This window comes from Cydia splendana, chromosome Z, assembly GCF_910591565.1.
Source record: "Cydia splendana chromosome Z, ilCydSple1.2, whole genome shotgun sequence".
Lineage (NCBI taxonomy): Eukaryota > Metazoa > Arthropoda > Insecta > Lepidoptera > Tortricidae > Cydia > Cydia splendana.
This window is the reverse complement of record NC_085987.1, coordinates 11,146,634-11,167,940: the sequence shown is the minus strand read 5'-3', so window position 1 is coordinate 11,167,940 and position 21,307 is coordinate 11,146,634. Positions and strand designations below refer to the sequence as shown.

Here is a 21,307-nt window from a genome sequence, read left to right as displayed (position 1 = left end):
TTAAATTTATGATCAATCTGAAAGGAATGGTCCTGGCCCAGTGACGAGCTGGAGTAGGCACCGACGCCCGCGAAACGCGCTGCCCTTAAATGTCGAATGCATTGTTTGACTGACGTACCTCCTACCGCGTTTGGCGGGAAATAGAATAATGCATTTTATTTCCTAGTCTATCTTATGAAACCAAGTGCGTCACTCCGGTACTTACGTCGGTAAAGCTCATTCGAGTGGAAAACTTATCAGGTCGAATTAAGCTTCATTTTACATTCAAATATGTTTACCTACCCAAGATATGATGGCGTATCTGAACAAGCATACTTAATTCATGTCATGTGAAAATTATGTTAATACTATAGGAAAAGTAACGTCAAACACATGTTTCATCTACAAGGTGTCGACACTTCGACAGATTGCCGATTGTAAAAATAAATTAAAAAAAAAAACATAATATTATGTTAATTCCAAATGACTTGACTAGACATATGTATATGGAAACAAGAAAGCGATTTTATGGAACTAAATTTTTCTAAAAAATGTCCTTTCGCCATAAGTTCATGTACCAATACCAATTTGTTTTGCATAATTTGCAATATCTGGGAGACCGAGCTTTGCTCGGAAAACATATAAAAACTAAAAAATGCGCGTTTTCCCAGAGATAAGAACTATCTAGATCGATTTTTCACCCCCGAAAACCCCCATATAGCAAATTTCATCGAAATCGTTAGCGCCGTTTCCGAGATCCCCGAAATATATATATATATATATATATTATACTTTATAAATAAATATGTACTTAAACAAGAATTGCTCGTTTAAAGGTATAAGATTACTTAATTAACTTAAACGAAAGAGGATACTTACTCTCTTTTGGATATAGGTACATAATTTAACTGCGCAATGTTGGTCGACAGGACGTTATTTGACTACTTTTTTGAGTTAGCCTTATAGAAAGTTCAAGAACTGAAATCTCGTAGAAGCATTGTTGTAAAATCTGTAGATCATTTTTCCTGTCACAGAAACAGTGACACCCGTTAAAGAAATGTAGTATTTCCTAGCAATATGGTCTCCAGATTTATTGATATTATATAGTGTCTGTAAACGTTGATTATAAAAACTAAGCATTGGCCAAAACAATCCAATTTTCCCGCTTTGTACAGGACAGCTACAAATAGAGAAGTGAGTAAGTGCCACTTGATTCTAACCTAAACTATCTTTAACAGAACTCATGATTAAAATTGAATAGTAGGGTGTTGCTTATTTCATCGAAATTGAAATTTTCTATGTCTCACCCCCTTAAATTGTTCTCTTTCACTAAAAAACAAATGTGGAATTATTTCAGTATTTTTAATTTCGTTTTAGGGGTCGCTACCGAATTTAGAAAATTTTGATCCTTCATACATGTTTTTTTTTTTTTATTGAAACAGTGAGTCAAAGTGTATGGAAGCTATTTATATGTAATTCAATACTAGGTATAGTTAATATATATTTTAAAAAAATTTTTATTCCTGTTTTAGGAGTGTGCACTGCAGAATCAATATTTAGAACGCCTAAAACACGCATAATAAGCTTTAAAAAAATAGTAGTATTATTTTATGTTAAACTGCACATCCCTCTCCCCACCCTGAGACGTTGTCTTATAAAAAAAACCGAGAAAAAAAAACTAAAAAAAATCAATCTTGTATGGAGGGTCCAAATTTTCAAAATTCGGTAGCAACCCCTAAAACGTAATTGAAAATTCTGAAAAAATCAACATTTGTTTTTTAGTCAAATAGAACAATTTAAGGGGGTGAGACATAGAAATTTTCAATTTCGACGAAATAAGCAACACCCTATTGAATAGTTCCCACTTTTGATATAGAAGAGTCCAGTAAGCTTGATGTAGGGAAGACCGGCATATTAAATTTTTGGTTGGAAGACTGTCATAGGGCAAGAACTCTATTTTGTACTTCACTCATATTCAAATTCGTACTGCAATATTCAAATTGCATTAAATATTTTTCAAGTTAGATGAAAGTCTCACTTTGGGTTGTTGCATCACCATAGTAAGTAAGATGAATGTCTGATTTTGATTACCATAGGCTTGTGTGAAACAAGACAGTTCAAAATTAAAAGTAAATAAGGGGAGGTCCCATGGTAAGAGTATTAAGAAACGGGGGGTAAGTTTGTATTTTAAAATGAGCCAGTGTCAGTTAAATTGGAACAAACAATAAGTTTTAACTTCAGTAAAAGGCACCGTTTTAATTAGTCTTTAAGCAGCCTAAGAAAATTAACTTCCTAAAAAAATCTTATTATTTATAAAACTGCTGCAGAGTTCCATTTTTCCACTACCTAAATGTTGTCTGGAAGAGAACACTCTTTAGCAATAAGGCCGCCTGTTGTTTACCTCTGTCTTCATGTATTATTTGTGTTTCCATGTACATTTATTCTGAGGTTGTGCAATAAAGAGGATTTGTATTGTGTTGTATTGTTTTTTTTTAAATGTCTGATAATGATAACAGTAGTTAGATTTCAATGCATTTGGATATCTAGTATGTTATGTTTATTTACTTTTGCAAGCAAAACTAAAAAGCGCAAACATGTTATTGGGGATTGAGGCCTTCTGTAATTAACTAGCATCCAATTCCCGTATGTTTTCCGAATACTCTAAACATAGCCGAATCATACGAGGCGAAACACTTCCGTCCACACCCCCTTTACACTGATAGCGTAAAAAGAATTTCATAAAGATTAATTAAAAATCAGCATAAACCAGGAACCCTTTATTTCTTAACAGACTTAGTCATTCTATATTCGTTTATAAACTATACTTTAAGGTTAATATTGATATTTAACATAGGAAGTATACGGTTTTCTTTCCCATCGCAAGTGCATATTAAAACGAAAATAACAAAGGAATTACAAATTGACATGGTTCTTCATCGTAAATTAAAGAGATATATAACGCATTACAAACACAAAAGAAAGTTAATCAAAGTAAAATAAAGTTTTAATACAAATTAATTCGATTTCCAAAGAACAAATGTAGAAAAGTATAACTAGACTAGAATGTCACGCATAACTTACCTTGTCCGCATTTCTCAGTCTTTGGAGTCGAAGTCATTTTAATTCGCCGTTTGCACCACTATGGCATGTTATCACTTATTCCAAGTCTCTTACAAAGGGTTGAATATATAATAAATCACAAATATATCAATAAACTAAGAGGACCGACCGGCGGCCATGTTTAGAAACAATTTGCATATTTTGTTAAATTTAGCGCATCGGACGCCATCTATTGGGCCGTTTTGTAACTTTTGTTTAACTTTTTGTCATAGATCTAGTATATTTTCTATAAAATATGTGCTATACGCATGCGCCTATGAGGGACAGAACATACGCAATGCGACAAAATTAAAAACACGTTCTAACATTCCTGACAAACATACCAAAAGCAACCCACCTAATATGGTTGGGTTATTTTTTACCAACCATAAACAATACTAAATTTAAAGCCGTAACACACTACCGTACCGCACCGCAACCTTGGTAGAAATAGCTCGTACAGGTCGCATACGTAATACGTAACGAAAAGTGCGTTTGTGTGTTAATATTATTAAGTAAACATTTTATGTGTACTGTTTCGTGGTATTTTTCTATATAAAATCACACGTTCAAATTATTTTAACTATCCTTGTAAACGAAATAGAAGCTGACGTTTAATTAAATTTTGTCATTATCTGTGTAAATTTTCTGAGGCAGGCAAGCAAAGCAAGGCAATGAGGTAGTGTAAACTTGTGCAACAAGAATTCTTTTACTTTTGGAAAGTAAAATACTGAAATAATTTGGTGGATCACATTATTGTTTACAAGGTATGTGTACACAGTTTATTGACCATATATTCTAAAAGTTGTGCGTGGTGATATTCAATGAATTCGTATTTTATGTCTGTGATTAAAGACTACGTCACAAGACGCGAAAACCTTAATATGTTGGCTAAATAAGAAGCTATCAGTGAAAAGAATGGTTTTAAATTTTGTATGCTATCGTAGTTGATCGCATAGACCATGTTAATTGTAAAAATGCTGTGAATTTCAGAACGAAGTAAAGCAATCATGGCGGACCCGCTCAGTTTACTCCGGCAATATAATGTAAATAAAAAAGAAATAGTGGAACGCGATAATCAAATAATTTTTGGAGAGTTTTCTTGGCCGAAGAATGTTAAAACTAACTACCTTATGTGGGGGTAAGCATCCATGTGTTATTTAATTAATATTCTTTAAAACGTATGCACCTGATAGTGTTCCAGATGGTTATATGCAATTTTTATTATTTTTAGACCTGGCAAGGAGGGCAGTATAAAAGAATATTACACATTAGAATGTCTTCTGTTTATCCTCAAGAATATACACTTAACTCATCCAGTGTATGTCAGACAAGCAGCGGTAAGTTTTGTACCTAAACATATATTTTAGACCAAAGCATGTTGTTGTTTTAACTACTTTTTTATCTGTGTTTTTAGGCTGCTAATATACCTGCAGTGCGCCGTCCAGATCGTAAAGAAATATTGGCATACTTGAATGGTGAAACTGCGACTTGTGCTTCAATAGATAAAAGTGCCCCTCTGGAAATTCCAACACAGGTACCAATTTAGGAAACTTTAATTTCATCTTTGTACTTAATGTAGTAGACAATGACAGATTCATATATTTGTTTATTTCCTTATTTTTTTTTATTAATTTCTCTTTAATACTTATGATGACTTTAATAAAAGTCAGTCAAGATAACCCTCTTAATAATAGAGACACCACACCTATACAAACCAGGCTTTAGTAGCTTTTATGACCTGGGCCTAAAATTTGACACTTGCAGTGACACTGCTAATCTATAAGCTCAAAAATGTAAGTCTTATTTCATAGTAATTGTAAACTAAACTCCTTTGTGTTTGTTGATGTAGGTTAAGCGTACCCATGACAATGAGGTCGGTGAATCAGTGGCGAAAAAGCCTCGTATTGAAGAGACCCACGTACAGAAAGTTCGTGAGCAGCTTGCTGCCCGGCTTGAAGTTACTAAAGAAGCCTCTGTCACTGTTGACAATATTAAGTAAGTTAATTATATTATTCATAACCCCCCCCCCCCCCCCAAACCCCAGGCTCCCATGAGCTGTGGCAAAATGGCAGGATAACATGAGGAAGAAGAAGAATTATATTATTCATAATTCTCTATATTTGTGATGTAACTATGCAATTTCTAATATCATATGTTTTATTTGTAGATCATTGTCAGAGGCTATGTCAGTGGAGAAGATTGCTGCAATTAAAGCAAAACGTTTAGCCAAAAAGAGGACTACAATCAAAAGTAATGACTACTCTGACACCCTTGGTGTTGTTGGTTCAGATCTAAGAGCTATCCTAGATTATGATGTGAATCACATTATAAGTCGGGAGAGGCAATGGAGGACAAGGACTACAGTATTACAAAGTCATGGAAAAGTAAGTGATATTTATTATTTTTAAACAAAAACACCAAAGGAATTTCTCTAAAGCCTGTCTAGATTTTATTTGGCCTTTATAATTTTGCGGATTTTCAATAGTACTAACTTATTTAATTGGCAGTAATTACTCTTTGATAACAGACTATATGACATACTCATATTATTGCCATTTGTAATTGTAAACTGTTTGTAGGGTTAATCTCAGAGCTAAATAAAATTTTGTTTGATTTTAAATATATATTATATCAATTGTGAATGGTAAATAGCAAAGTACTTGAAAGTCGGGTATATAATGTCCATATACCAGATACCATTATTATCAAAAGCTGTGTGAGTAGGTAATTATTAGAGATGCCACGAATATTGGGCAACTATTCGGTATTCGGCCGAATAGTTGCCGAATATTGCCAATCTGTTGCACCTACCTAAAAAGAAAATTTACACAATAAAAATAACCAAAAACCAGGTGTATATAATATGTATTCTTGGAAAGTTGAATACGAAGACTCTTTTTTAAGCATTTGTTGATTACAAAATGTTTTATTTTTATCATGGGTCTGATTTTATTGACTGTAACTACATTAATTAATTCTGTTCAACAAAAAATATATCTTAGCAACCGTTTGCAACTTGCAAATTGCAACTTTTACTAGCCAGATTATCAAGCCTTTTATTACAATATAACATAAGAATGTTAATCCAAGTGGCATTAAAAGGTGGTTAACCATTTGTGGTATGGACAGGTATTTGCCAGGAGTATTATGGCACTGCTGCAAGGCATCCGAGCGCGTGAAGAAGGCAGGCCGGGGGTGCCGCGGCCGCAGCCGGTGGTACTGCCACAGCCTACTGCATTACCGGCACAGCAGGCACAGTACAACAGATACGATCAGGAAAGATTTATAACGAGGAAAGAAGGTTAGTATCACATATCTAACAACTTGTAATACAAGCGTCATTCCCTACCTAATGAAATAAATTAAAAAGGGGCTTCCACTTGTATTATAAGTTGTAAATTGTATTGAAACTGGCCCCTGGCATAAAGTTTAAAGAACCAGTGGATGCTAAATTAGAGTCTCAATTTACTGTTTCATGGAGAGTTTTTTGAAATCTAAGACACTATATTCTTCTACCATTATATTATGCCTTATTCGCATTCATATGCCTACATCCGTTTGCATTATCATTATTAAACTAATATGTGATCCAACGAATACTTTGTATCCTCAGAAACGGAGGGTTTCAAAATCGACACTATGGGAACGTATCACGGCATGACGTTGAAGTCGGTGACGGAAGGGCCGAGTGCTCCCCTCGCAGCGCGCACCCCACAGAATCCTAGTCAGCAGCGGCCAATGCCACGTAAGTTATTTACTATGTAATCCAGGTTACATCCCAAGTAACACAAAAGTAGCTGAATATTGTTTGAATAATAGAGCATTCCGTACTGTATGCTGAATAAGGTAGCTGTATAACGTCTGTATAAGCGCTATACATTATACAGAAGGTTTGGGCGCAAAGTGGGCTAGCCCACGCCGCTTATTACTGAATAACAGTAATGTAATAGCTGTATAAGTGTGTGCCCACACATTGAATCGCTGAATAACACTTGTATAGAGGCTGTCAAAAGCTTCTATACCGCTTTTAAACCAAAGTTATCCAGCTTTGTATAGAATGACTCAGTTAGTCACACGTTATGCAGCTTTTGGTTCAAAAGTGCATTGTCACAGAAAATATATTCAGCTATTTGTGTATGATTTGTCTTCCATTTTAATTTGTGAACTCGTTTCAAAGTGTAGTGTCTGAAGTGAATACAAAATAAGGAGGACATTACCCATATATTGATTTGATGTTTACATAACATCAATTTCATTGCGCATGCGACTTTACTGTTAATATATATATACATTTTATTTAAAATTTTAAAGCGCCGCGTAAATAATGCACTGTTTAGAAAGTAAATATAGAAAATATAGTACTCCACTTTTAAATTTGTAATTTTTTTGCGGTGTTTAGATGTTTTAGTGATAGAAAATGTACTTTAACAAGTTATGCTACGATAAAACTATATTTATAAATGAATATAAATGGGTTTTTCAGTTCATTTTATATTCCTATTTCATTTTAGAGGTTAGAATATGAGCAACCGTAATGGCGTCCGACTGTGCTGAATATAAGCTGCTGCCACAGCTATTATGTGCTAAATTTCTGAATAGGCATTCACATTATTCGCGTTACTAAGCTACATGTTAGATAATAATGGTTTTAGAACAACAAGTTTTGAATAACATCAGTATAATAGTAATTGTTTTCGCAATCTTAAAGCATATTAGGGTTCTATACACAAATGGTAAAAACCACATAGATCCTCACTAGTTTGATGAGAAACATTATAGGTATGTAACACGGGCAATATTCAATCCTACTTCCTACTAATATTATAAACGCGATATAATATTTAAGTTATATGATAAATCTGGGGGCACGGCAGACTACACAGTTATTTTTTCCGTTATCAGTTCCGACAAATATGTAGTAGGTAAAGGTATACGCAAAGATGTACGAAGTGAGTACGAAGATGTGTATAGTATGAGTATGGTGTGGTTACGAGTATGGTATGAATATGGTATAGGTGCGAAGGTACGGGTATATTAGTAGCGGGTATCACGGGTATGAGTACAAGTATAGTTTGGTATGGGCAGTATTGTTTAGGTATGAGTACGAGTATAGTGTGGGATGGGTATGAGTAGACCCACTTGAAACCTAAAAACAGTCTGTTCAAAATCGATTGATCGATTGTGGAGAATCGATTTCGCTATATTTTAATGGGGGTGATTATTTAATTTTTCTCATACCCAGTCGAGTCTACAAGTTTTTAATGCAACGATATCAATAACTAGCATTTGCCACCTTGTTTGCAAACTAGCAACAACCTTAAATGGCCATTGGCAAACTTTATCTCGTTGCAGTAAGGTATGCAAATGGTCAGTTAACAGTGTTTACGATGGTAGCTAGCAATTGTTTTACGTCATTAAAACGACAATGCATCTTGTGTAAAATAACCAATCGAAGAGAATTGTTAAGAAAACTAATCCTCGATTTTTTAAATAATGGTTGGATTAAGGAATAAATACGCAAGATGCGTTCAAAATAAAATAAAAACACGCTCAAGCTCAAAGCAAACAGGCTCAAGTAGCACTGTTGACCGTGTATAAACTTATAAAGCTACGGAACCCTCTCCACCGCGCATTTGTTGATACTAAGCAGTAGTTTGAATAGCGCTGCTCATTGCGTTCATTTTGCAGCTTTTAGCAAGAAAAGATAGTATATGTGTACTAAAATCGCTATAACTTAAGTATAAGTGTTGTTTTAGTATTTATTATTCAGACGTTATGTCTATAAAAGCCATAATTAACCCATATATGCAGCTACTGAATAACAAATAATATGTGGATTTCATTACAGCTTCCAGTAATAGCGTCCACCTTTATTCAAAAACTAGCATTAAAACAGAAACTGCAACCGCTTTTATACAGTTGAAAGTCTTCACCAACGCTTCTTTTCAGCATTTAGTAGCCACTATCACATTTTTCTTAATATTGTCTGCTTAATATCTCACGACACAAAATATATACAGCTAATTGCTGCTAATGCTGCTATTATGCAGCTTTTAGTAACCACAAATGCTTTAAGCTGAACTAACTGTGTAAGAAATAAGTATTATTCAGCTTTAATATGCAAAGCCGATACTATGCAAAATTTATTCAGCATTTATTGGTATATAGGCCCCACTAGGCCCACATATTTTCTTATTCCGAATTTAGTAATTTCCACCGCTTATACACAAAATTTATGCAATCTTAATTTGAATAAGATGATAATTTTACTCTATTATCCTGCTTGTGTGTTACTTGGGATAGCTCATCGGTCAATCATGTTATAGTGGCTATAGTGCTTTTTTATTAGATAGCTTAGGTTATTTACTTGAACTAAACTGCAAAGGAATTTCGGTATTGTCTGTGGCAGTTATGATAGTTAGACCACGCTTAGCGTCCATGCCAAGTATTACGTCCAGTATGGCGCTCCTATGGGATATGAATGCATTATGTCACTTGTCACTGCACAGTAGTTGGTGTCGATGTTTGTGCAAACATAGCGTGATCTATATCTAGGGAGTCTATCTGCCTGTTTTCTACTAGTCAAATCTGTACTAGACTGTATAGGTCATTGACTTGAATGTTGATAATTACAATTCAAACAACTTGCAATGTGTTCTTACTGAAACAATCCGCTTAGAGATTTCTTATCGCTTTGTATGTAAGCGGAACTTTCGTTCGTCGTATTAAGCACAAAATGTCGAACCAAATGCTGTGTTCCTGGCATAAAAAGTGGTGTCGTTGACAGAAATGCCAGTGTCGGCGGGAACGCCGGGCCGGCGCGAGTTACTGCCCGTGGCCGCGGCGCGCCCGCCCGCCGGCGGCGGCAAGCGGCCTTCACGCACACCCATCATCATCATACCGGCCGCCGCCACGTCACTCATATCCATGTACAATGTCAAGGACATGCTGCAAGACCACAAGTAAGTACTGAGTAGGTAGAGTTAGACCAAGAAAAGTCTGCAGCGATTTTGATAGCCCACGCAGTGCAAGTGTTATTTATACGTCATAATTTCATAGAAGTTTGACGTTTAAAATAACACTTGCACTGCGTGGGCTATCAAAATCGCTGCAGACTTTTCATGGTCTAACTCTAGACACATTCCTTACCCGACGCCAAACCCGGAAACAGTCGTATGTTTGTATCGAGTGTGACAGTTTCATCATAGCGTCAAAGGTGCTGAGGCAATTTATTAGAATGGTGTCAACTTACGCTTATAAAAATGTAAGTGAGATGTGTAAGCAAAGCAAACACATATCAGTGAAGTTGTAGATTGTAGACAAGCAAGTCTACAACTTCATTGAGATCTGTTCCTAATTATGCCTAAATCTACTACGATCACTAAAAATATTTACTGTTCGAAAACTGCTATTAGCAAACACCACATTTCTGTAACATCAGGTTGGGTAAGAGAAACATAATAGAAGAATTCTTTTTTTTAACAACTATAATTAACCTATAATTAAAACTACCTGCAAAACTAAAACTAATACTTAAAAAACTAAAAATATATGTCTAGAGAGGGCCCCTGGGGCATAGTGCCAAGGATACTGGCAGCATTTCCTCGCTGGCAGCATTCTTAAATCAAATGTTTCTCTTACCCAATATATCCTTAAGCAAAATACATCTTGCTTTTATATTGTCTGTCGACTGCAGACTATATTTAGTCATCAGCTGTACAGTTTCTTGTATTGTCATATTTTAAAAACTTGCTTTATTTCACCAGATTCGTCCCAGTAGAGCAAAAGAAAGCCGAAGGTTCAGTCCGCGAAAACGAAGTGCTCCTTCAAAGAAGAAAGGGTGGTGAAAATATGCCCGCAAACAACTTCGCTATTACGGTAAATACATACCATAGTTTTCTGATATGTAAAATATATCAGTTAACAAAGTGGCAAATATTTAACCTACCAAATGTAAAGGCTACTAGTACTTACAAGGTAATTTTTGTTCCTAGGGCAGTCATATAGTTGTTATTTAATTATGCTTGTATTTTTCAGTCAGTTGACGAATTGGTATGTGTTGTTGTGTTCATAATGTTGTTTTTATTATTATTTTACAATCGTATTATTTAATATTGCTTTTTTACTCTTTTGGACACCAAGAATACTTGAGTTAAGGCATACACTTATGTATTTGCACTATCAAAGTCACCGTCATACTTTCAAGGTTTATTATTAGCAACTCACTTGCAAGCGTGATCCTGGCGTGTGAGTTACGTTTTGCAACTGATTGCGTGTATGGCATTCAAAGTGTTACCACCTTATTCATAAACATTAGCAAACCTTTGTTAAATTTTGTTACTTTCTAACAAACACAAATTAATCTTACATTTGACAGGCCATTAAATAATGCGAGGTTTAGTTTGACTTCGTATAGTTCCCGCGTGCATATTTTTGTGCACGGCTGCTCCGATATATCTGATGGCGACTGTACCTGTATAACTACAAACTCGAACTCAAACTTTTGAACTCATGTAGAAATGAAGAACTTCCAAATTCAAAAACATAGAAATAGCTTTGTGTGTTACGAGGTTAACATATTGTCTGTGGTGCAGGTGCCGTACCGCGTGGTGGACAACCCGAGCCGCCTGTCAGCCGCCGAATGGGACCGCGTCGTGGCGGTGTTCGTGCAGGGGCCCGCCTGGCAGTTCAAGGGGTGGCCGTGGGACGGGAATCCAGTGCAAATCTTTGCCAATAGTGAGTATTTAGCTGAGCCTATCTTATGAGTCTTCATTTTGTAAAACACGACTTAGTTTTACGTAACGCTGCCTAAAATACTTAAAGAATATTTTTCAGTGATTTTTGGAGTATAACTAAAAACAACCTAAATAAGAGTACCTATAGAAATTTGTCGCCATTGAAATATTTATCTAAACTAAACAATTATATGTGAAGAAAACATGTAAAAATTTGGAGACTTCTCTAGAAAGGATCCCAGTTTCTATTGGAAACCAAAACCGCCGTTACTTTAAAATAAAAATATTAATCGAATATACCAAGGGTCATTCCACCGTTTCGGGTGTTACACTTGAACTCATAAAATAAGGTTTTATTCGATATTGTAACAGGAACTAGGAGGTTATAACTATTGATTCATCTACTACTTTGATAATATTTTCTTTTCCTGTACACATACAATTAAAGTATAAGAGCAATAACGAGAGAATCATTAAAAAGTAGCTGTTTCGGGCGTTACGGGAATTGGCCTATACCTTCTGACCATCAGTACCAAAATGCATAATTTAGCGAATTTTGTCAAGTAACCTCCAGTTTTATTTATGTCAAGTAATAATAGTTAGTATAGTCTACTGAAACACTGAAGTAACACTTAGTATCACTTTTCAATTAATTTTAATAAAATAAATTACCTGTTTCGGGTGTTACTCATGGTTCGTTTCGGGTGTTACGAGTACGAAATTAAGACAGATTTATACGAAATGATGGCTCATTTTATTGAAATTATTGTCTTTTTAATAAATTCGATTAAAAACATAAGTAATAAATGCTGAATTATTATAAAATACATTAATCTTAACAATAAAAACTGTTTCTCGAAGATATGATAATTATTTTTCTTTCGATGCGAATATTTCCGAAAATATTCACTTAATCAAAAAATGGTTGATGGTGAAACCTATTCATTTTGAAAGATCTATCTAACGACACCCCACATCACAGGATTAAAGTCGAAAAAAATAAAATATTTTTTGTACAGGAGCTTACCTAAAAAAAATTTTTTTTTTGTAGTTTTTGTGTTATTACTTTGTCGCCATTATTGATTTATGTATCCATGCCAAATTGCAGCTTTCTAGCACTAACCATCACGGAGAAAAGCCGGGGACGGACAGGCGGACGATCAACACGTTTCGGGTGTTACACAACTTCAAACTTTAAAACATACCACTAAAGCAGACGCTAAAACAATAATTATTACTCATTTGCATAGGTTCACATCATAGCCTTTCTTTGGCAAAATATGTTTGGTTATAGTTAATTACCTGAAAAGTTACACATACTTTTATCTCTTTTTCGTTTCGGGTGTTACTTTGACACCACAGTCTAGAATACTCTTCTAAAAACCGATTAATCCATGCTTTTTAATATTTTTAAAGACAAATTATATAATTACGATATTTTACCTGAAATAACTGCGGGAAATTTGTAACAGTTTACAGTTACTTTCTTTTTAATTAGTCTTGCCAATATCGCTGTAAAAAATTAGTTTTACGCCTATCATTTAAACGTTGCGATCAAGTACATGAAAAACATGTAAAAATTGTTATTTTTTTCGGTTTTTTTTTCTGACATGAAGGTTTGGTATGTTTTGTATGGAAATAGGTTAGTGTTGACTTCTTAAACTAATTTTCATTTTTGAACCCTTGGTAGCGTTTATTATGGAATGACCCCCAACATATTAATTACAATAAAAAAATATGATAATTGTTTTCTTAAAATAATCGACGTAATGTCTAAAATCTAAAAAAAAACTGAGTTGGATGTGAACAATTGAATATGTAGACTCCAAAGACTTGTAGTCTTTACCAAGAAAATCTCTCACATCGAATGATTCTCCGGTTAACTTTGCGTACGTATTACAGTTTGTGCGTTCCACTTGAAGTTCGACGAGATGAAGCTGGACGCGAACGTGTCGCGGTGGGCGGTCACAGTGCTCAACCTGAGCCGCACCAAGCGGCATCTCGACCGCGCCGTGCTGCTCGGCTTCTGGGAGACACTGGACAAGTAAGTCGGTCACTACACCCACGTGCCACCTCAAAGTCATATAACAAATACATATAATGCATGTTTCCTGTATGTAAATACATTTTGTCAGTGAATTTTGGTTAAAGAGTAAAGGTAATATTTATTTCATGTTATTTCCCTGACGTAAATGTCATAAAACACACGGCATTTAATATACCTTTAAAAATTAAATATTAACAATCCCTCTCTTGTTACAGGCACATGATGAAGAATAAACCTCATCTTAGATTCTAGTTTCTAATATTAAGCTTTATAGAGCTATAAAATTATTGATGATACCGTGTGGATAATATTATTATGATTGCCTTCGGAGCGAAGCGTTTTTATAGTTTTTAAGTCGAATGTCCTATTATATGCATCTAGATTATCTAGAAAAATTACCTACTGTGTACAATACAAATAGTTTCATTGAAATCACTTATTAATATTATTATGTAATGTTGCTCCTCGAATCTTATTAGCTTAGTCCACACTTGTAGCAAATAATTTACCCTTAGGTATATTGCATATCTCGTATACACTATAAAATACAAATGTGGACTCAGTTCAGGCAGAGGGCAACCTATGTCAGCCTATCTCAAATCTTTGTTGTGGCAGGGGCGGCCTGTCAGGACACGTACAGTAAGCATTTCTAAAAAAGTTACTAAAATTATGACACTTTCTGTTAATTCTACTCAGAATCACGAGCTCTTTTGAATCTAATATTTTATTACCATAATTCCTTAATAATAAAAGGAATTTTTGGAGCTCTTTTCGGTTTGGGATGAAAAGAGCTGTTGATTCTGAGTAGATATATCACAAATAAGAAAAGTAGCATTTTTTGTGAAATGCTTAGGTAATTGATGTCGATAAGTAAAAATGCCCAATGCTTTCATCCTAAAAGAAGGCAAGATACTTAATAATTGCGCGGTACAATGTTTCATAAACGCATTTATGTTTCTTGGATAACGGAGGTCCGTAAATTGATCATGGTACATCGTGTCATAAGTAAACCTAAAAGTTTTACTGGCAAAAACGAGTGCTTGTTAAAATGAAACATCAATGTATCTATTGGTAAGAATCAACTTATTGATAAATAAACAATAGTTACAAAAACGCAAACCGACATATATTTTCCTTGCTATGTTTAGTTTACGAATACATAAATACTAGTATCTTCCTTAGTTCTTTTCGCTGCCACCGGTCTTTCTCACTAGTTACGTCTGTATGTACATTTATTTATTAATATGCATCGACGTATATGTACATAGACTAAGCTCTGAGTACAAACATGGTTTCCAAAACAGTTAAAACTCTCACAGTTATCTCTTCTCCTTAAATGTACATTCCCGTCCCCAACTGCGATAAAGTCCTGACGTCGTATAATGTTTTTTTACAAATAAATTAAAATATAAAACTTCCAATCACTACGTCTTATAAAACAACGTCCCCCGCCGCGTCTGTCTGTTTGTGTGTTTGTATGTTCGCCATAAACTCAAAAACTACTGAACGGATTTTCATGCGGTTTTCACCTAATGAATAAGAGTATTCTTGAGGACGGTTTAGGGGTATTTGTTTATCCATGCGAAGCCGGGGCGGGTCGCTAGTATATTAATAAGATAGCCAACGTCATGTCTTCGCAGTTGGTATTGTGTAACATCGATGGTAGGTATCATGAATATTCATTTAGTCAATCACTCGTTAATCTCGTTATTGCTAGAAAAACGTGGAGGTGTATAGCCATAAGGATTAATCTCACTTAAATAAATAAATATTATAGGACAATTTTTACACAGACCGACCTAGTCCCACAGTAAGCTCAATAAGGCTTGTGATGTGGGTACTAGACGAGGATATACAGGGTGTTTGGTCCATCGTTTGCCAAATTAAAATGGCGGATAAGTGGGGTAGTTTTCTGTCTTACCACGCCCTTTAAAAATGTTTTGGGCCCACGAGTATTTTTTTTTTGCTTTTTTTATTGTTTTTGAAAAATATTCAGGGCCGACTCGTTTAAACTTAAATTAAAAAAAAAGTAAGTGGTAGAGAGATGCAACGTTTATTGCGTCGTGATTTCTAACGTTAAACGGTTTTACCAAAGTCAAAATTACTGACATTTAACCTCTAGTTTTTTTTTATTAATCCTCAAATGTTTTACAACATGTAAAAATTTACACCAAGGTCAACTTTGATTTTCAATAAAAAAAAAAAACAAAAAGAGACCAGAAACCTATTAGAAATGTGCAGTCAAGCGTGAGTCGGACTTATTTACGGAACCCTAGAAACGCGAGTCCGACTCGCACTTGGCCGGTTTTTTATTTTTATTTAAGTTTAAACGAGTCGGCCCTGAAGATTTTTCAAAAACAACAAAAAAAGCAAAAAACAAAATACTCGTGGGACCAAAAATTTTTTTAAAGGGCGTGAAAAGATAGAAAACTACCCCACTTATCCGCCATTTTTATTTGGCAAACGATGGACCAGACACCCTGTATATAATATACACATATATACATAAGAAAACATCCATAACTCAGGAACAAATATTTGTGATGAACACACAAATAAATGCCCTTACCAGGATTCGAACCCGGGACCTCCTGCTTCGTAGGGAGGGTCACTACCGACGAGGCTAGGAGGCCGTTAATCGTAAAGTATACAAATGTCCCTTATCCAATGAGACACATTTAGCATTATGAATAAGAATTTACGAAGTACATTATAGACCTTTAGTTTTACGTATGTCTCGTAACACATCTATATGTACATCTGTATAGTCTGTTAACCAGTAGGGAAATGCTGGTGTAGACTAAAACAAAATTGTGCGTTTTTATGCACTTTAATGGAAATGGTGTCCCTGTTCGAATATATCCGTTAAGTTGAAGCGTTACCTTTAGATTGATAATTCGAATCGTATTGATATTTTTAAGCGCTACTTCATTGAGATGTTCAGTTGGTATACATTAATACTGCACCATAAAGCCTTACTATGTGTGGGACAGACTGACAGTTTTTGGAATAGAGTAAACTGAAGTAATTAGACAGTCAATATTTTTTAATGTTTAACTAAAGGCTCCGTCACACAGGCGCGTTTCGCGGGCGACCCATGAGCGGGGCGCGCCGCTTTTACATATAAAACGCTCACGCCGTGCTCACGCCCCGCCCGGAAAATGCACCTGTGTGACGGAACCTCAAACCTCTCCTACAACTCTAAAATGAAGGGCTAAACTCTTTCTGGCCACTAATATATTTTCTGCTTGAAGGTGGAACCATCCTAATGTTAGTTATTTCGGGCCGTCCTTGTTGAATAGGTACCATGCTTGTGATGAGATCCTTGTCATTCTTAAGGCGAAAGGGGACGAAGTTTTTGTTTCCAAATCAATCACTGTAAATTAGATACAAATAAGTCCAACATTTCAGTAAGTGTAAATTATGCCCGTAATACCTCACTGCTTAAAATTGTAACTTCAAATTGATCACATTATAAATAGGGTAAATCGTCAATCGCCACCGGCTAATAACTGACCACCCTAAACTAAAAATGAATTATATTCACCTATAAACAGAATTCATTTTAGTGTAAGATTTATAACTAGCCACCTTATACTAAAATGAATTCTGTTTATAGGTGAATAGAATTCATTTTTAGTTTAGGGTGGCCAGTTACTTAACAGTGGCTAGTAATTGACGAATTACCCTACAAATGTCACAAAGAATACTTGTTATTAGTTCTGTTCTGACACGGTCATAAACATTTTTATACCTACACATTTTTACCTTAAGCAATAGGAATAAAAGCCTGACAAGATTATATTTGGCACTGAGATACTGTCACTACAAACAGCTTACATACTAATGTGTGTACGTCATGTGTAACGTCGCCTCCGGAATCTCGCGAACTAAATTGACATGAGTTTGACAAATAAAATGATACCAGGAATAGCAAAGAAAAAATAGTCACGAGTATATGTCGATAAAATGATATCGATAAGTGAGATATTGCACGTACTACCCATGTGATAATTGTTTAGGGGTCACAAACGATTTCGATTTATGTGAATGTGACTGTGACGAGAAAAGTGGTTGATTCGATTATCTTGTAAGATTGTCATATTATCGACCAAATCAGGAGGTGCGGATGCGAAATTGACAAATTTCAATGTTAGTATGCAGGTTTGGGGACAAGTTGTTTATTTCAAGAGCATGGTTGTCGACATAAATCTAAAATTGGTAATTTAATTTTATACGTGGCCGGTAGATGAGATTGATCCATAATTATTTAAATTCTGACTTAATTGTCAACTTGAATGTCCAGTTTAGGGACTGGTCTTTACAATCAAAGCAATAGGGATCACCGAGACGATTTAATTTTTGCGTCCACACCACACACATATTAAATGAGAAATTAATCACATTGTACGAAATTTTTCCCCGTCTGGGCTGACCTTATTTGTATTTTGACCCAAAATCACTGTTTCTATGTTATCACCATCACCTAACTTGTTACTCTAGCTGTAAGTTTTCCAAACAGATAAAATAAAATACTTATTGAATTAAAATATGTTTATCCAATATCCTTGTCTCTATTACTATAAAATTGCACAATTTTCGAAAAACCAAGTAACATTTGTGAAAATTACTTAAAAGATACATTTTAACTGACCGCGCAACAGTAGCGTCCCTAGCGGTGAATTCTCGCGATATTCTCTAATTCAAACTTTTTTGAAAATATCGATATGAACAGCACTGGCCAAACTGTGGTATCATTTGCGCACATTGACCTGTCAATTTAGTTCGCGAGATTCTGGAGGCAACTTAAATATCTTCTTGCGCTAGTGTTTTAATTACTATGTGCATTATGTGTCATGTACCTATTGTACATATGAAAAAACAAAACCTTGTTATTTTATGTTTGTGTTAAGTAGTACATACCTACCGAGAGAATTATCAACGAAAGGCATTCGATTTGTTATATAATAAGAACACCGAATAGCGTAAACTACCCTATAGACGGCACCCAACCAATGGTTGGCACCTTCAACCATATTTTAAAACAGCAGTGCTGACTCGTTAAAAAATAGGTGCCAATAACTGGTCTATGCAGTGGCGTAGCTAGCATGGGTGGCACCCGGGGCGGAAATTGTGGGTGTCACCCCAAAATTCAATCAAAATTGTAAATAAAATATGTTTAATATTTTACAATTATAAAATTACGTTTAATATTCCATAGCTCACAATTTACTCCATCGCTTTCATTTTAGATTCCATGAACTCTCAATAGTCCACACCCTGGCGGGTGTTGCCTCTGCGCGCGTTCTATGACACGGGCAAGGACAGCATCCGCTTGGTGTAACCCACATTTCATAAGTGTCATAAAGGCATCTACATGTTGGCTTGGGCTCCGCGCACGCCTCCCAAAGGTCCGAGTCATCATTGTCCCGTGAAAGATATACAAATAATTTACGTTAAAAAAAAAAAAACTTTTTTTGCCAAGTGCGCGATTTGAAAGAGATTCTGTAAAATCCCAATTCACAATGAATTTCAAATAGTCCAGAGTCACCCAATTAGAAACAGTGACATAGCTTCTCAATTACAGAAATAATCACATAATAAAAAAATCCTTTCTGAATAAAAAAACCTACGAGGCGCCAACATATTATTGTTACATACCAGGAACCCAGAGAGATTTTAACCATGCATTTCTGAGGCCAAAATAAGGAAAATATACTAAAAGAGTTTACGTCAATTTCGCCAAAATAAAATTGTTTTCGATTTTTTGTACATAAAATGTAAATGTATGTAAATTTGTAAAACTGTCACCCAAAAATAATTTTAACTTTTTTTTTTGTCAATTACAGAAATAATCACATAATTAAAAAAAAAACTTTCCAAAGTTTCGAAACTTTCCACATGAGAATTTCTTGGTAATTTCTGAGAATGTTCTCAAGAACGAGAATTTATTTATTTATCGTAGTTTATACCATGAATATTCACGATAGTTTAGGTGTAGTATCCTTACCCTCAGAAAATTCCGACTTTTGGTCTACCGCTTCCGGTCAGAAAAATGTATGACGACCCGGCCAAACGGTCAGACCTAGGTGGGGGGTGCTCGACCAAATGTCATAGAGGGACCCTGGCAGTTTTTGACGCCGCCATGTTTTTTCAATATGGCCGACTTTATTTTTATTTTTTCAAGTTTGTCCTAGCGCGCTGAAATTTTGGTCACGGAATCTCGGGGTCCCCTAAATACCTATGAAATTTTTTTTTTGGAAAAATGCTACAATTGCGGGAAAACTGGCCACTTTTATTTTGTATGGCAACTTTTTAGACGAAACAGGAGCTGAGTTTTAAATATTTTAAGTAAATATACCCGTCTCGCTAACAAAAGCGGCACCTAAAAGTAGTGCGATAAGGACAAGGCGAAAAATCCTGCGTAAAAATCTCAAAAATCGAGGTTTCGTACTCCTCTGTTTCCTCCTCCAAAACTTAACCAATCGTAACCAAATTTGGAAATCTAAATGATTATGAAAGTATCAGTGTCGAACCGTTTTGCTTTTTTGGCTAATTGATATCAGTTTTGAATGCCACGCCTCTCATAGCGGCATAGTCAATTAGGCCATTTTGGCCATTTTTGAAGGGCTCTAGCGCCTTAAAAAACAAAAATATCAAAAAAAGCAAAACGGTCCGACACAGATATTGACAATTTTAATCTGTGTTGAAAATCTAATAAAATCTAAAATCATTGCTCTAGCTTCAAAAACCACGGAGGAAAACGAGGAGTACGTTTGTATGGAGAAATGACCACTCCTGTTGGCTCTTAAACGGTGCGTGATAGGTGGGGGGGGTGCTCGACCAAATGTCATAGAGGGCCCCGAGACAAAACAAACTGCATTAAAAAAAAAAAAAACAAAATGGCCGACTTTTTTTTTAATTTTTTCAAGTTGGTCCGAGCGCGCTGAGATTTAGCATGGCGGGAGATAGAGGCCTCTAGATTCCTATGACAAAAAATTTTTTTTGGAAAAAATCCAAGATGGCGGAAAAATAATTTCCATGTTGCAGGAATGTTCTGAGAACATTCTCGAGAACGTTTCCGCTTTTTGGGAATATTCTGCAATTTGTACATTGCTATGCTGGTGGTACTGGAGTATGAAACTAGGCGAATTCCAAAACAGTTTATAGGACATTTTAGTCTTTAAATATGATCAGGAATATTCTGTCAAAATCTCAATTTTTATACATGGCACTACTGATGTTCACGGTCGGGTGTCACCCCCCAAATGGGTGACACCCGGGGCGGGCCGCCCCCGCCGCCCCCCCCTAGCTACGCCACTGGGTCTATGTCAGTAGTCTGTTCGAGATCCTGAAAACGGTGAAAAATAAAGATACTACTCCTAAAAATACGTGTGATACCTCATTAGATTCGTCATGATGTCTAGAAAAATGTATTCGAAGC

General features: G+C 35.4%; 2 protein-coding genes across 2 annotated transcripts in view; one reads left to right on the top strand and one right to left on the bottom strand.

Moving 5' to 3' along the window:
- Window positions 1–3,255, bottom strand: part of LOC134804505 (guanine nucleotide-releasing factor 2) — a 54,314-nt gene extending 51,059 nt beyond the window's left edge. Inside the window, exon 1 of the mRNA XM_063777576.1 lies at window positions 3,061–3,255. Coding sequence (XP_063633646.1) covers window positions 3,061–3,097 — 37 coding nt within the window. The 5' untranslated portion in view covers window positions 3,098–3,255. The remainder of the gene's footprint in view (window positions 1–3,060) is intronic.
- Window positions 3,256–3,732: 477 nt separating this feature from the next.
- Window positions 3,733–15,254, top strand: LOC134804515 (parafibromin). The gene is made up of 13 exons (XM_063777598.1): window positions 3,733–3,851; window positions 4,072–4,219; window positions 4,313–4,418; window positions 4,496–4,615; window positions 4,931–5,076; window positions 5,249–5,465; window positions 6,211–6,382; window positions 6,695–6,826; window positions 9,869–10,043; window positions 10,848–10,959; window positions 11,676–11,817; window positions 13,719–13,860; window positions 14,079–15,254. Exons 2-13 carry the CDS (start codon window positions 4,089–4,091, stop codon window positions 14,113–14,115), a joined length of 1,632 nt encoding a protein of 543 aa, XP_063633668.1. The 5' UTR covers window positions 3,733–3,851; window positions 4,072–4,088; the 3' UTR covers window positions 14,116–15,254.
- The last annotated feature ends 6,053 nt before the right edge of the window (window positions 15,255–21,307 follow it).